The 14,262-nt window shown below is 44.8% G+C and overlaps 1 protein-coding gene across 3 annotated transcripts in view; it reads right to left on the bottom strand.

Moving 5' to 3' along the window:
- The window catches only part of OGFOD3 (2-oxoglutarate and iron dependent oxygenase domain containing 3), a 35,664-nt gene that overhangs the window by 10,503 nt on the left and 10,899 nt on the right, over nucleotides 1-14,262 (bottom strand). For all 3 annotated transcript variants that reach the window (XR_011699430.1, XM_071573908.1, XM_071573907.1), the window contains exons 7-8: nucleotides 11,585-11,738; nucleotides 5,584-5,707 (exon numbers count right to left, since the gene is read on the bottom strand). Coding sequence is in view for 2 of the 3 variants with exons in the window: in XM_071573908.1 (XP_071430009.1) it covers nucleotides 5,584-5,707; nucleotides 11,585-11,738 (278 nt within the window). In the remaining variant the exon portion in view is untranslated. The remainder of the gene's footprint in view (nucleotides 1-5,583; nucleotides 5,708-11,584; nucleotides 11,739-14,262) is intronic.

Consider the following 14,262-nt stretch of genomic DNA (forward strand, 5'->3'; position numbering starts at 1 on the left):
TTTTGGAGTGGGGGGAATGGAGCAGATGATCTCCAGAGGTTCTTTCCAACCTCAATTACTCTGATTCCACATGAACAGGCCATTCACAGGAGTATCAGCTTTGGTAATAATCACTTGTTTTGCCACTGGATTCCAACCCCCTTCATAGAATCATGGAATCGATTGAGTTGGAAAAGACCTCCAGGATCATCAGGCCCAACCCTTAATCCAACCCCATTGTGATCACCAGATCATGGCACTCAGTGCCACGGCCAAGCTCAGTTGAAAAACCTCCAGGGATGGGGAATCCACCCCCTCTCTGGGCAGCCCATTCCAATGCCTGAGCACTCTCTCTGCAAAGAAGTTTTTTCTCATCTCCAACTTCAATTTCCCCTTGCTCCTCCTTGTTCTGCTGGACACAGGGAAGGGCAGGGGCCACCCCTGCCTGGTGCCAGTGCCAGGGAAGGAATGCAAAGCAGGGCTGGGGGGCATGTGAAGGGTCTCCCCTGGACCCACTGCACATGGCAACTGGTCCTGCTGCCCAGGAGGAGATGAAGCAGCTCATCTGTGTGGTTTATGGGAAGCAGGAAGCATTGCTTTGGCACTGCAGATCTGTTCAGCATCTGAGAGCTCCCACTGCCTGCTCAAGATTCAGCAGCTCTAAATGTTCCTTGGAAAGAAGGGAAAACTGCAGCTCATCTGCTGAATGACACCAGGGCAGCAGCACTGCCAGGGAAACTGCACAAACACAACTGTGTCCTTCTCCTTGTCATCTGCTTAGGATTAATCACTAACTCATTCTCATGTTGTGTCCAAGAAAACCCACCGGATCGTCAGGCAAATACCCTGATAATGACACTTCCTGCAATCACACAAAATACAACTTATTTAACAGACACACTCATTGAATTACTTACAAATAAATGTGGAACAGGGAGAACTTTAAGCAAACTCCACAAAAGGAATATGGAACAGTGTCTGGGAGTGCCCTGATATGGGGCAAGGAGAGCACATCAGTGGGGGAGAGAAATATCCACTGATCCATAATACAGGATGGATTGCTAAATAAATGCTTTAAACACACTTCTCACACCTCCTGTCAGTGCTGCTGTGGCACTCCTGGACCTGGAAATCTTACTTTTCACATCACTGTGCTGCATTTCCTCAACCTTTAGTAGGGAATTCCTCAACCCTGATTTTTTAAAGAGCACAGGAAGATAAAGACACGACAGATTCCCAGCACTTCACTTGGAATCCTGCACTTCCTCTCATGGATGCAGGATCTGAGGGCAGTGCAATGTCTGAGCATTGCAGTAAAGCTGCACTCACCTCAGTGCCTGCACCCCCAGAGCCCACTCCTGCACCCTGAGAAAGCCCCCTGTGCAGCTGAACTTACACTGTTTCCCTTCCTAAATGAAGAATAATCCGAGTTCACAAGTCCCCAAATATCTCATACCTTCAAATCAAACATTTGACACTTCCAGAAACACACAGTTCTGACAGCTCTGAGAATATGCTGAGTCTGATATTGAAGGAAGAGCCCCATTTCACTCTCCAATGCACAGAATTCATTTTGCACCACAGATTATTTCCTTCCACAAACACACAGAAGTGATTACAACCTTTCCTTCTACCTTCTCTAATAAACAACTTGCATGAGGAACAAATTCCCTTGTAAGTTGAAAATAGGTGCACCAAAGCTGACCTTAAAATCAAGAAATGTATGTGCAAATAATGAGCACAGAACCAGCTGAGACTTCACTCCCACAGCAGTTTCATCTACACTTCATGATAAGGTGAAGTTTGTGTCCTAATATTGCCAGTCCCCAAATTCACACAAGACTTTCCAAAATGATGGTATTTTAAATATGGTTTACATTGACAAGTTTGGCAGCAGCAGAAAGTACACCAATTTTATGGCTGAAAAAGGAATTATTTAATGTCTGCCATTTCCTCTTAATCCTCCTGTATCTATTGAAGATTCCTAAAACATGGCTCAGAGCAGCAAAAAGAGGTTCATTTTGAAAGGTTTCATTTTGAAGGAGCTCATTCAAAATGTTGCTGTTCCTTGTAGTTCCTTGAACAGAACCAACCCTGGTGCAAAGGGTGGAAAAAAATACCAGTATGATAATTTTGGAAATAGAATTTCCATATATATTTAAAAGAAACAGATACACTTAAAGCTGTTTCTTTGCACAAAGAAATGTTTTCTTTTCAAAGCAGTATTTCCCTTGGCACTAAGAACTCTTACTCATGGTACAGTGAGTTTCTTGCAGCAGACAGAGGTCCTGACTGAAGTCAGCAGACACAGATATACTTCTGCAGCCCATCAGGGCACAAGAAAAATGTGTTCCCTCATGCCAGAACTGGTTATGAATTAGCCAGAGGTTTGTGCACTTGCACTGGCATCACAGTGCTGACCTGTTCATGTCTGCTAAAAAAAACAACCTCAAAAGCCTCCAGGTTAATAAATTATAATTCCTTCTTAAAGCCAGAGGTGTTTGTTAATAACAGAGCTAGGAGATCACACAATCATAGAATGGATTGGGTTGGAAAAGACCTCCAAGATCATCAAGTCCAACCCTTGGTCCAACTCCAGTCCCTTTACCAGATCATGGCACTCAGTGCCACGGCCAAGCTCAGGTTAAAAACCTCCAGGGATGGGGAATCCACCCCCTCTCTGGGCAGCCCATTCCAATGCCTGAGCACTCTCTCTGCAAAGAAGTTTTTTCTGCTCTCCAACTTCAATTTCCCCTGGCAGAGCTTGAGCCCATCATGCCCCCTTGTCCTATTGCTGAGTGCCTGGGAGAAGAGACCAACCCCCACCTGGCCAGAACTTCCCTTCAGGCAGTTCCAGACAGTGCTGAGGTCACCTCTGAGCCTCCTCTTCTCCAGGCTGAACACCCCCAGCTCCCTCAGCCTCTCCCCACAGCACTTGTGCTCCAGTCCCTTCTCCAGCCTTTTCTTCTCAGCTCTTCTCTTCTCAGCTGGGTTGGAAGAGACCTCTGAGATCATCAAGTCCAACCCTTGATCCAACGCCATTGTGATCACCAGCCCATGGCACGGAGTGCCATGGGCTGGTGATCACAATGGGGTTGGATCAAGACATGGTGAATTCTCTGTCCCAGTCCCTTCTCCAGCCTCGTTGCTTTTCTCTGGCCCCGCTCCAGCCCCTCAAGATCTTTCCTGAACTCAAGATCTTTCCTGAACTGAGGGGCCCAGAACTGAACACAACACTCAAGGTGTGGCCTCCCCAAGGCAGAGTCCAGGGGAAGGGTCACTGCCCTGGGCCTGCTGGCCACGCTGGTTTTGATACAGAGATGTTAAAGACCATCCTACAAATCAGTGTCTTCCACTCAAATATGTGACATCTTAGACAATTCCCTTAGAGAAGGGATAAGCATTTTCACTGGGGCTCCCCTCCCACCAGAGCAGTTCTCCCTGTCCCTCTCTGCTCACACTGAGCCTCCATGAGGTGCTGCAAATGCAGCTGAAGCAGCAGTGGGACTTGCCCAGTCAGCAGTTTCAAACACAGGACATCCCACAATGTTTTATTTTTAATTGCTTTGCCCTGTATTCCCAATTACTGCTTTTTTGCTCTGCTGCATCACTAAGAGTGCCTTTTTCTGTTCCCTGCTGTAAAACCTGACCCTTGCACAAATCCCTGCTCACAGGGACAGAACCCTCCTCAGTTGGGCACTCAGCAGGTGCCCAAAGTGCAGGCTAAGGCTGAGACAAGTGCCAGGGTTTAGGACTGCAATGGCACAGCAATACAGAGAAGCTGAATTAGCTGCCAAGCATTAAAACTGAACCAGTGATTATGAAAGTCATGTCTAGAAAAGCCTCGATCTCCTAAAATTAGAAAGCTATCAACATTGGGTTTAAAAGTTGGGTTGGAGTGACAAGAAAAGGATCTAAAGAAGCATAAAACCAACCAAAAAAGCCAAACAGAAAGAAGGAAAGAAAATACACTGAACATTCTGAATGTGCAAAACACATCAGCTTGTGCCAGCAACAGAAAACACCCTGGAGTTGTTCCCTCACAAGCCACATTTCCTCAGGAAGAGGAAAAATCAGTGCAAGTGCCTTCACACTGTGCTCCACCCTGAAAGCTCTTCTGTGCTCCCAGGAGTCAGCAGCGCTTCAGGCTGTACCACAGGCAGTGACACAACCACAGACCCCTGAGCTGGGGGGTTACACAGGGGTAAAAGGCATTGGGATTCATTTAAGCTCATCTGAGCCATTCTTTGCACTGTTTTGTTTCAAAAGGGGTGTGTAACCCGTCCTGTGGCACCCACAAACCACTCGGGAAAGGGAACAGCCAAAACCAGGTGCTGGCAAAAAAAACCTTCCTGTATTTCATCACCTTCCCCCTCCTCACCCAGAATGACACCAAGAGCAAACACCTTGCAGAAAAAGACCTGAAATTTAACTGGATAGGGCTGAATGGAAGGAATTTCAGTTCCAGACTTGTGGAATTTAAGTTAGGGGCACATCGATTAAAGTGCCCCTGCACTGACACACCCAGAATTCAGCTGTGATTCCTACAGATATAAATACATGTTAAACTTACAGCTGCACCTGGAAAAAACAGTTTAATGTTCTCCCTTTCAAAACAGATCATTTTGCAAAAGATGGTACTTTCAGCTCAGGGTTTATTTCTACTCATAAAAGCCAAAATAATCAAACATACCATTCCTGACACCAAACCCAGAATGCAGATAATCTCAGTTCATCTATGGCAGCATCACTGGAGGTGAGTGGATCATTATGATCCATAATTCAAAAAACACCCACCCCAATTTGCAGGCAGCAATAGTCAGTTCTGCTTGGGGTAATGCCTGTCAGCAAGCAATTACTGAGCCTGTCTTTAAATGAGGAAATTTCCATCTTTTCTGTCTTGAAAAAAAAAAACAACCCTAACACAGCAGGAATATAAAATTGTCCTAGGCCTTTTTCTCCTGCAGAAGTGTGGCTGGTCTTGCATTATAAAAGGTAACAGTGCTGGGAGCTCAGCACTCACCTGCCAGACAGCTGAGACTGAGCTCTTTGTCTTTAGACATCCTGCCCTGGAGTAATTCTAGTTTCAGATGAGCCACTTATTAAAAAAATCTTAAACCAGCCTTAAAGGCTTTTTGTTTAGCTCTAACTGACAGCCACCAGAATGCTCATCCCTGTCAGATCTCCTGGAGGCAGGGATGGATGGCCCAGCGGAGCTGTGGGGATCAATCATCCTCCCATCCAGCCCACAGTCATTGCAGGGGATTCAGCCCACCTTGAACAGCAAAGGAATTCCAGGCCAGTCTAACATAAACTGTTTCTTTTGGCTTTGCTGCAGTCCCAGCTCTCTTTGCTGCAGCCCCAGTTCTCCTTGCTGCTGAGCTGGCAGGATTGTGTGGCAGGTCTAAGCCCTTCAGCTTCCCAGAAGTCACTCTCTGTGCCTTAACTCCACCTGTCTCAAACTGTGGCCACACTTCAACCTCTTTTTTTAACTTTGCTTTCCATGTCACCAGTGTGAAGCCAGAATTATTGCTGCTGACACAGAGCACAGCCCCACAACAGCTGGTAACCTGCCCCACTCCCTGCAGCAAAGCCAGGCTGTACCTGCTCTGGGCTCCACTGTCTTGTTGGAATCTGCATCCAGGAACACAAACCTTCCTCCCCCGAAGTCCTGGGTGTAGTCAGAGAGATACAGCAGGGAAGTGTAGTCAAAAGAGCCATAAGTCACCTAAAAAAAGAACATCATCACCCAAAATTACCACATTCTTACTCTGCAGAGCACAAATAACTATGCAGGTGGATAGATCTGATGGGTTTTTCTCATTTTCCAGTTGTCACATATTTAATAAAGGAGTCTTTGAAAACTGAGAACATTATTTCCCACAAATCCTCTGTGTTTATTATTCTGTTCTGTACATGCACACCCATGCTACACACAGGACTAGCATGTTATATTTATTATCAGTTTCCATAATTAGGGAAGTGCTCCTATTGATTTGTATCATCCAGGAGCAACAAACAAGTGTCAGAAGTCACTCCCTGCCTTGTGTCAAAGTACAGGAGAGCTCAGATCTACTTTTACTACTTCAAGATAAAATTCCACCACAAGGTTAATGAGCAGAACAGCCTCTGTCTAATTAATTCCACCCATAATCCACACATGGTTTTAGGTTTCTGGAACCCTCCCCTTTCAGTCCTTACCAGCCACCACACAGGAGCTTCACTAAATCAGACCTTTCAAGTAAACACACATTTGTTGGAGGAACTTCTACTCTTTTCCATACAGATTTTGTTTAAAAACCTTCAAACTTCACTTTCTACATCTCTGCTTCCCCTCAGCCTACAGACCAAACACCTCATTTTTTAAGCATAACAAAGTGCTTTTTCCTTCCTTTTAAAGCATTATTTTTGCCCATATGTACATTGAACATGGAGAGAAGAATTACTATATATTAAAGCTCAGAGTGAAGCTATCTAAATATTTAACACTGAGTTTAGCTGGTTCTGAAAATACTTCATATCTACATGTCACCAGCAATTAAAAATATACTTAAAATCAATGGCTGTATTCTCCAACCTCTTTCCAGAATACCCCAAGAGCAGAGTCCAGCACCACACTGTCAAACAGTGAAATGTGCAGTGCTGTATAAACACAAGCCTTTGCAGAGTGTTTTGACTGACCTGGTGGCTGTCAGAGGTAGGTGCTACTTCCAAACTTAGAAGTTTTCTAAATATTTTCAGCTCTGTTCCAAGTTGCAGTCATTAGTGCCAGTTAAATTTTGGCTCCAGAGCAATTGTACATGTTATTCTGTAAGGGCAGTGACTGACGGGAGCAGAGCAGCAGATGGAGCAGGAAGACATTTTCATTCTTACTCATTTTATTCTTTTGACCATAAGGGCTTAAAGGCAAAAGCCCAAGCTGGTGAAATGCTGCACTACACAGCCTGGAGCACAAAAATGAGAGAACTATCACAGTGATCTCCTCCCCCCATATTTTCCCAAGCCTTGGTAGCAATACAAAACAGGGAATTAATGAGCAAATGGCACTGCAGCACCTCAAACCAGCCACTGCACAGCCCTTCTCATGCAAATCAGCTCTGCAAAGCTATTTTCCACTTCATTGATTTGGTGATAAAACTTCCAGTCACTGTAAGGGAGCCTTCCAGCCAGTGAAGGAGTTCACTCAACTCATAATTGCAAGTTTAATGCATTAAAATTGTTCTTATCAGCTCTTCAGGGGTGCAGCAACCTCTGTCCCCCCAGTGCACTCTCCATCCTCTCTCCAAGGTGGCTTCACCAATTCTAAACTTAAGAGCTGGCTACAAACCATTTTAGCCTAACAAAACACCTCCAGTTTCCATAGATGGCTAAAGGAGCAAGGGAAAATGGCTTTTCTGGTCCTGTCCTGATTCCTTAACTCTCAGAAGCAGCCAGGCCTGAGAAATGCAACACTGTGCAAAGGAGGCACTAAATTAAACTCATTATTTAAAATGCTGTAAGTCCTCCCATGTATATCAAATGTATTTGTTACCCTGGTAATGATTCCCAGAACCAGACAGGTTAATAACTGAACCAGAGGTTCAAACCACAGAAGAAAAGCTGTCATTGAAAGCAGGGGATAAGCCACACAGCAAATCAATTTTCTACAGCTCCCTGTGAACAACTCCATAGAAAAATGCAGATATTCCCATTCAGCCTGACATGCCCCACAGTGAGTGTGCTCTTTTTGAGCCCTGTTCACCCAAAGCAGGACAAACACAGCTGATGTTTAATGGCAGATGCTCATAATGATATTTATATGATGGTTCACTGTCAGAATTAGACAGCCACGTCCTGCAGGGGCACCTTGGGGTTTGAGGGACATGTCTTTATGCAACTGAAGAGCTGTAGGACTATGCCAGGGGTCTGCAGTGACTGAGCAGGACATTCAGGACAACATCCTCTGCCTCCCATTGCAGAACAAAATTCACCTTCCAACCAGCATCAGCCTGGCTTGGTATCTTGCAGACAAAAAAGAGTCAACACTGCTCTTTTCCTCAAGTCTCTACCTGCATCTGTGCAGGTCATCACAAAAACAGCCTTGGTAGCTCCTTGCAGTGTTCTGTTTCTTGGTAGGAACTGCTTAACAGACGTTGTAGGGCAGCAAATGCCACAACCCTGAATTCCAGGGGGTGCAGGTGAGCTCAGGTGCCAAGTTTGAGCAGACACAAGGATCAACTTCCTCACATTGCAAAGATGCTGCTGCTTTAAGGCAGAAATAAGAGCTCTGGATGTAGTTTATAAATGTGAAACAACATGAGGGGAAGAGCAAAAAGAGTGAAAAGTTTGCTGGGGTGAGCCAGTGAGACTGAGCAGCCAGAGGGGACAGGGCTGGGGACATGGAAAGCACATTGCAGGAAAAGAGACTTCAAGGTTTGGCTTGTTCAGCTCAGAGAAACAAAGGCTGAAAAGGGAGATGATTCCTCCCTATAAATACATGGGGATGGGAAAGAGGGGGAAAATAGCTATAAACTGATCATGGCCAAGTTCAGGCTAAAAGAGAAAAAACAAAACAACTTCAAGACAACGTGCACTGAAGCCCTGGACTAGCTCTGACAGGAGAAATTCAAGGCAAACAAGCCCAAAATGATGTGATGGCAGAGCCTGGGGATTCTGTGAAGGATGGGAGGACCCTTGGCCAAGCAAGGACTGCAGAGATCTGGATGTCTCATGGTGCCTCCACCAGAGAACGTTGTGAGACTGCTCTGCTGACAGGGCTGAGTGTGCAGCAGCCACTCCACCATAAATCAGCCATTTGGCATTGGAAAGCCTCAGTTCCAAACAAATTCCATCCAAGATGAAACTCCACATCTTAAACCAACACTCTCTTTATTTGATTTGTATGCTTATAAATTCAGCAAGATTAAATGAGTCATCCAGCTCATTGCAGGGTTTCCATTCCTGGGTAACTACAAACCACATAAATTTAGGGATAAAAAAAACCCCAAAGCCTCAGATCAACACAGGAAATCTGTACTACTCCACTATGCAGTTAAAATCTGCAAAACCAAGGAGATTCAGATTAGAAATATCACTGCAACAGACTCAACAACACAGAAAGGCAAGAGGGGTCTTTGTGCTCCAAGAAGCCAAAATCTTTGTAACAGGTGTCAGAATTGGAAACAAAACTATATTGGATTCCTTTTTCAAAAGGTTTCATTTTCCCTTTCTTTTGGAAGGAGGCAAGGGAAAAAATCCTGATGTCTTCTAGGAGTAACCTTCACTATATTTCTGTACAATAATTGAACAAAGTGACTTGTTCTATTCCAAGGGAGAAGAATAAATAATGATGCAGCACAAAAGCACCCAACAAACTGCCAAGTTTTATTGATGTTTCTTCAACTTCCTTGTACTCACACTTGCTTTGTAGCCACAGAGGAACATTAATGCTTTTAATTGGGAAGTACTTCCTACCTCAGATCAATACCAATGGATTTTTTTTAACTTGCTCTCAACTTGAGCCTGGATGTGCTAAGTGAAACTTTGCTAGAGAAAGTAAAACACAAGCCAGACTGACTGCACTGAAGGCAACCTGTGAAGATCCAACTTCATCCTATTTAGTCTCTGCTCAAACTACTCCTGATTATGAACAAGGTGTTTGGCAGCTGCCCCAACTGGGATAAATATCTTTTCATAGACTCAAACAGTTCTTTAAGTTGGAAAAGACCTCCAAGATCACGAGTTCAGCCACTGTCATAAATCAGGCAACCCAATTATTCAGTGCAGACAACACTGAGGTTTCAATTATGCATTCCAAGTTTAAGAGATCATATTTTCTGTTTGTTTTGTTGTTTTGAAGCTGGGGGTGGGTTAGAAAAAGCCAAGGCCAATCAGTTGATGTATCAGCTCCCTGAACAGACAGCCTGCAAGATAAACAAAACATGGACAGCACAGAAGGAGAGAAACAGCCAAACATCCACCCTGCTGTCCATCATGTTCAGGCACTCTCAGGATGTGAGGACAAAGAAGCAGAGGGAAAAAATTCTCTTCATGGAAATCTATTTGCTTCTGAATGACAAAATAACTTGTACATTATAGGAGATTTTTAGGTGGGGACACTTAATTGTGAGGTTATCCAAGCACCTTATTCCCTTCCCAATGCAAAACACATGCAGAAAGGAATAAGGAGAATATTGCCAAGGCTAATGCTTGTGCAGACACAAATCTCTTTAGAGGAATAAATCAGAGCCTGAAATTTGAAAATACACTTTTTGGAGGCTGAAATAAAAAGGGGAGAACACAGGCACGAGCTGTTGAAATTTACTGCTTTCTCTCCCCTTGTGGCAGTCAAATTTGATTCTCTGAAACTGTGGAAAAACTGTAAGGAACTGATGGATTTATTGCACTTTACACATCCAGGATCCCTGGCTTGGTTTGTGTCTCTGGCAGGGGAGTGTGAGGTGATGGAATTTCTGTGAATCTCAGCAGCACAACCTCTCCCAACAGCCACTTCCTACCAGCACTATCAGGACAATGTGGACCTCCAAATCATCCCTCCAAGCTCTGCTCCTTGATCCACTCCTGGGCACTGGGTACACCACAGCTTTCTGAACCAGAACCATCCCAAAGCCTTTGCTGTGTCAGTGGGGGCAGATCCACCAGCTGTGTCAGGTACCACATTTCCTACACTGAAGCTGTTTCTGCCTCTGAGACAAAGGGCACAGCAGCTCCCCCTAATCCTGTGAGCAACAACAGACATTCTACTTCCCTCAGAATGGCTTTTCCCAGGAAATACTTTCAGCAAGGAGTATTTTCTCTGTTTGAATTATCCATCTTAGGACTTCAAGATGCACTAACCACTAACAGACTCTGGCCCTGAGGCACAACTTGGAATCTGATGGGGAAGTTTTGTTTGGTCCCATCTCAGGTAATCCATGACTTCAGAGTGTCTCATTTATAAATCCTGAAGACATGAAATGTGGGTATTGTGTTGTGGAGCTTCATTGTTTGATTCTTCCATTTATTTGCATTCTGCTATACTGCATAGAACATTTAAATTATTCAGTTAAATTCAGGAATTAATACCAAATCATGTAAAAAATGCAAAGTATTAAGCTTTGAGTCTACACAGAGAAGAATGAGCAGTTCAAAGTCACCCAGTTCCATTCTAAACAGAACAAAAGACTGAATTATTGAAAGAGGGTACCATGTCCCCATTGAAACACAGACAGTAAAAAAGCCTCAATTCACATATAACTGAAATATAAATGTTAAGCCTTTATCAAGAGGCTCAACTAACAACAATGGTCATTTGACACTGTGAAACAGCTCCTGCCAGGGCTGGCTGAAATTCAGGGCAATTTAATCAATATTTCTGACTAAAGAGATTCCTGAGTAGTCATTCCCACAATTTATTAATCCTTGCAAAACTAAATTAGAGAAAATACAATTAAATGGGATGTAATGGCCTATGTCTCTAAAACTCACTTATCTCCCATTAGGCTCATCCCCTGAAGGACTTTTACAATCACCAGTTTTCAGACATGTCTGAGTGGTGGTTTAATGCAAAGGGACTGGGAAGTGATCCAATAATGCCAGGGGTGTTTGCATGTTGCCCCCTGCTCACCTTGTCCACGTGTGGGTGCCAGTACTCATCGTGGGCTGTCTTGGCCTCTGTGCTGTTCATCCTGGAGAAGAAGGTGGGCTTGGTCAGGTACATGGAGGCAGAGCTGATCCCAAACACCTGGGCAATCCTCTGCTGGATCCTCTGTCTCACATCCCTGCAAAGAACACACCCAGCACAGAATGCTCAGTGACACCTCTCCTGCTGGGCTGGGCTTCCCTTCACTCCCAAGCTCCTTCCCCAGCTGATAAGTCACAAGGAACACACACCCACACTCTCTGATTTTGCCTTAAATAAAGATGTACTACATCAAAAAAAGGGGGTTGGGTTAGGGTTGGTTGCTTTGGGCTTTTTGATTCCCAAAATATCAAGAACAAAAGCTGTTTGTGCCCTGTGGCCCAGGTGTTTTAGTCTGTGGCTGTCAACAGGCTGTTTCCTCCCTTTGTACAACCTGCTGAAAACATCAAAGACTTTCACACAGGTATTTTTAATCCAAAGCAAGCAGCTGTTAAGTTGTACCTTCATAAAGGATTGCCTCTGAAGAACCTTCAACTACTTTTAGACTGATTTTCAACCAACTGATGAAGTCCCTGGCACCATGAAACTCAAGGCTGTGACATATGTATTGGTATTATAACCAGGTTTTCTTTAAAAAAGATGCAAGATGTCTTTCCCAATTATTTTCAAATATTCAGAGTATTTCTACTTTGGCTATTTCTGTGCTTCTTGGGAGACAAGGAAGAACAGCATGGGATTTTATTTATTTTATTTTATTTATTTATTTATTTTATTTCAGGGGTTTTAAGATTATCAAAATAGAAAATTAATGACCAATGTGTTGCTATACAGAGCATCAGGGACTGCCACCCTCAGCTCAGCCCCCACCACTTTAAAAAGATTTGTGCTTAATGAAGAATATCATTGGCACATCCCAGGGAACATACTCAGTATCCAACTTGGAGGAAATTTAAAAACCAGCAAAGAATGCAACAACACGAGATGAAATGAGAACACTGCACTTCAAGATTTAATCCTGCCTCTTCAAATCTTTGTACTGTTTGCTCCCAAAATACAGCACGTAGCTGCTTTGAGAAGTAGAATAAAGTCATTTAAGTAGAATAAAGTACTTCTTAGGCTATAAAAGCTCTTCTTTACAGTTTTCCACTGAGCTGGCCATTTCTACATGTATCAATACTGTGAGTGCTGCTGTTCCACTCCCCTCCCTGCTGCTCCAGGCAGCCTGTGCAGGCTACTGGCAGAATACTTAGGGACAAACACATTGCACTTCATCTGGAAATCAAGTGAGAAGATAAGCCAAATTTCAGCTTAAAAGGTGCTATGAGGGAAGGAGTGAATAAGCCCAGGAGCTGTGGCTGCCTTGGATCTGGTACAGCCAGAGGCACGTTGATCCCTCCTGGATGCAGAAGCAGCAGGACCTCCCTCCTTCCTGATCCTGGGCCAGTTCCTCTCCAGGCTTTTTCCTCTGTGTCCCCACACACCAGAAACTGCTGGGGGGGTTCTGGAGTGCTGTGACTGCAAAGAAAATGCTTCTTCATGCTGGAGAACACAAGCATCTGCTCCCATAAACACAGCAGGGTCCTGTTGTTCAGGCTGCCCAGGGGTGCCCTGGCCCTGAGCAGTGGCACCAACACAGCCCTGCCATGGCACGGAAGGCACAGGGACAGCACCCAGACAGCAACACCAGCACCAATGAACCCCCCAGGAATGAGCAGCAGGTCTGCTCCATCTGCACTGACACACTGGACAACACCCAAATGCACAGCCCAGACCGGGGGAAAGGCAGACAGAGCTCCATGAGAGGAGCACATGACCACCAGATTCTGTGAAAACAGTTACTGGAATCTACTTGGGAGTTTGGCTGATGAGGAAGAAAATAAAACAAGCCAATGAAGTGGCTAAAAGTCCAAGGAACATACAGCTTAAGAGAAAGGAAGCTCACTAGATTGGAAATTGCCAGCTTAATCAGCAGGAGCAGCATAAAGGACTAAAGAGGAGGCTCAGAGGTGACCTCAGCACTGTCTAGAACTCCCTGAAGGGAAGTTCCAGCCAGGTGGGGGTTGGTCTCTTCTCCCAGGCACTCAGCAATAGGACAAGGGGGCACGATGGGCTCAAGCTCTACCAGGGGAAACTGAAGTTGGAGAGCAGAAAAAAATTCTTTCCAGAGAGATTAATCAGGCATTGGAATGGGCTGCCCAGAGAGGGGGTGGATTCCCCATCCCTGGAGGTTTTTCAACTGAGCTTGGCCGTGGCACTGAGTGCCATGACCTGGTAAAGGGACTGGAGTTGGATCAAGGGTAGGGCTTGATGATCTTGGAGGTCTTTTCCAACCCAATCCATTCTATGATTCTATGAAAAGTTTCTCTAAGATACATTTGGGAGCCACTGCAAAGTGTGGCTGAAAAGGGAGACTCAGAGTTCAATCCTACACCATTTCCCTGCTATCCCACCTGCTCCTCCCAGGAACAGCCCCAGAGGCAGCTGGAGCAGACAAGGCACTGACCTCCTACAGCCAGAGAGTCTGAACACAAATACAACATATAGAACACAAGGAGGAAGCAAACCAGCAGCTCCTCCTCTGCTCTGTCTCTACCTTAAGAATCTCTAAGATTCCTGGAACAAACCTCTGATAGTGCTGTTTGCTGCTGGAGCCAACCCTTAGC

The sequence above is a fragment of the Pithys albifrons genome, chromosome 19, assembly GCF_047495875.1.
Source record: "Pithys albifrons albifrons isolate INPA30051 chromosome 19, PitAlb_v1, whole genome shotgun sequence".
Taxonomy (NCBI): domain Eukaryota; kingdom Metazoa; phylum Chordata; class Aves; order Passeriformes; family Thamnophilidae; genus Pithys; species Pithys albifrons.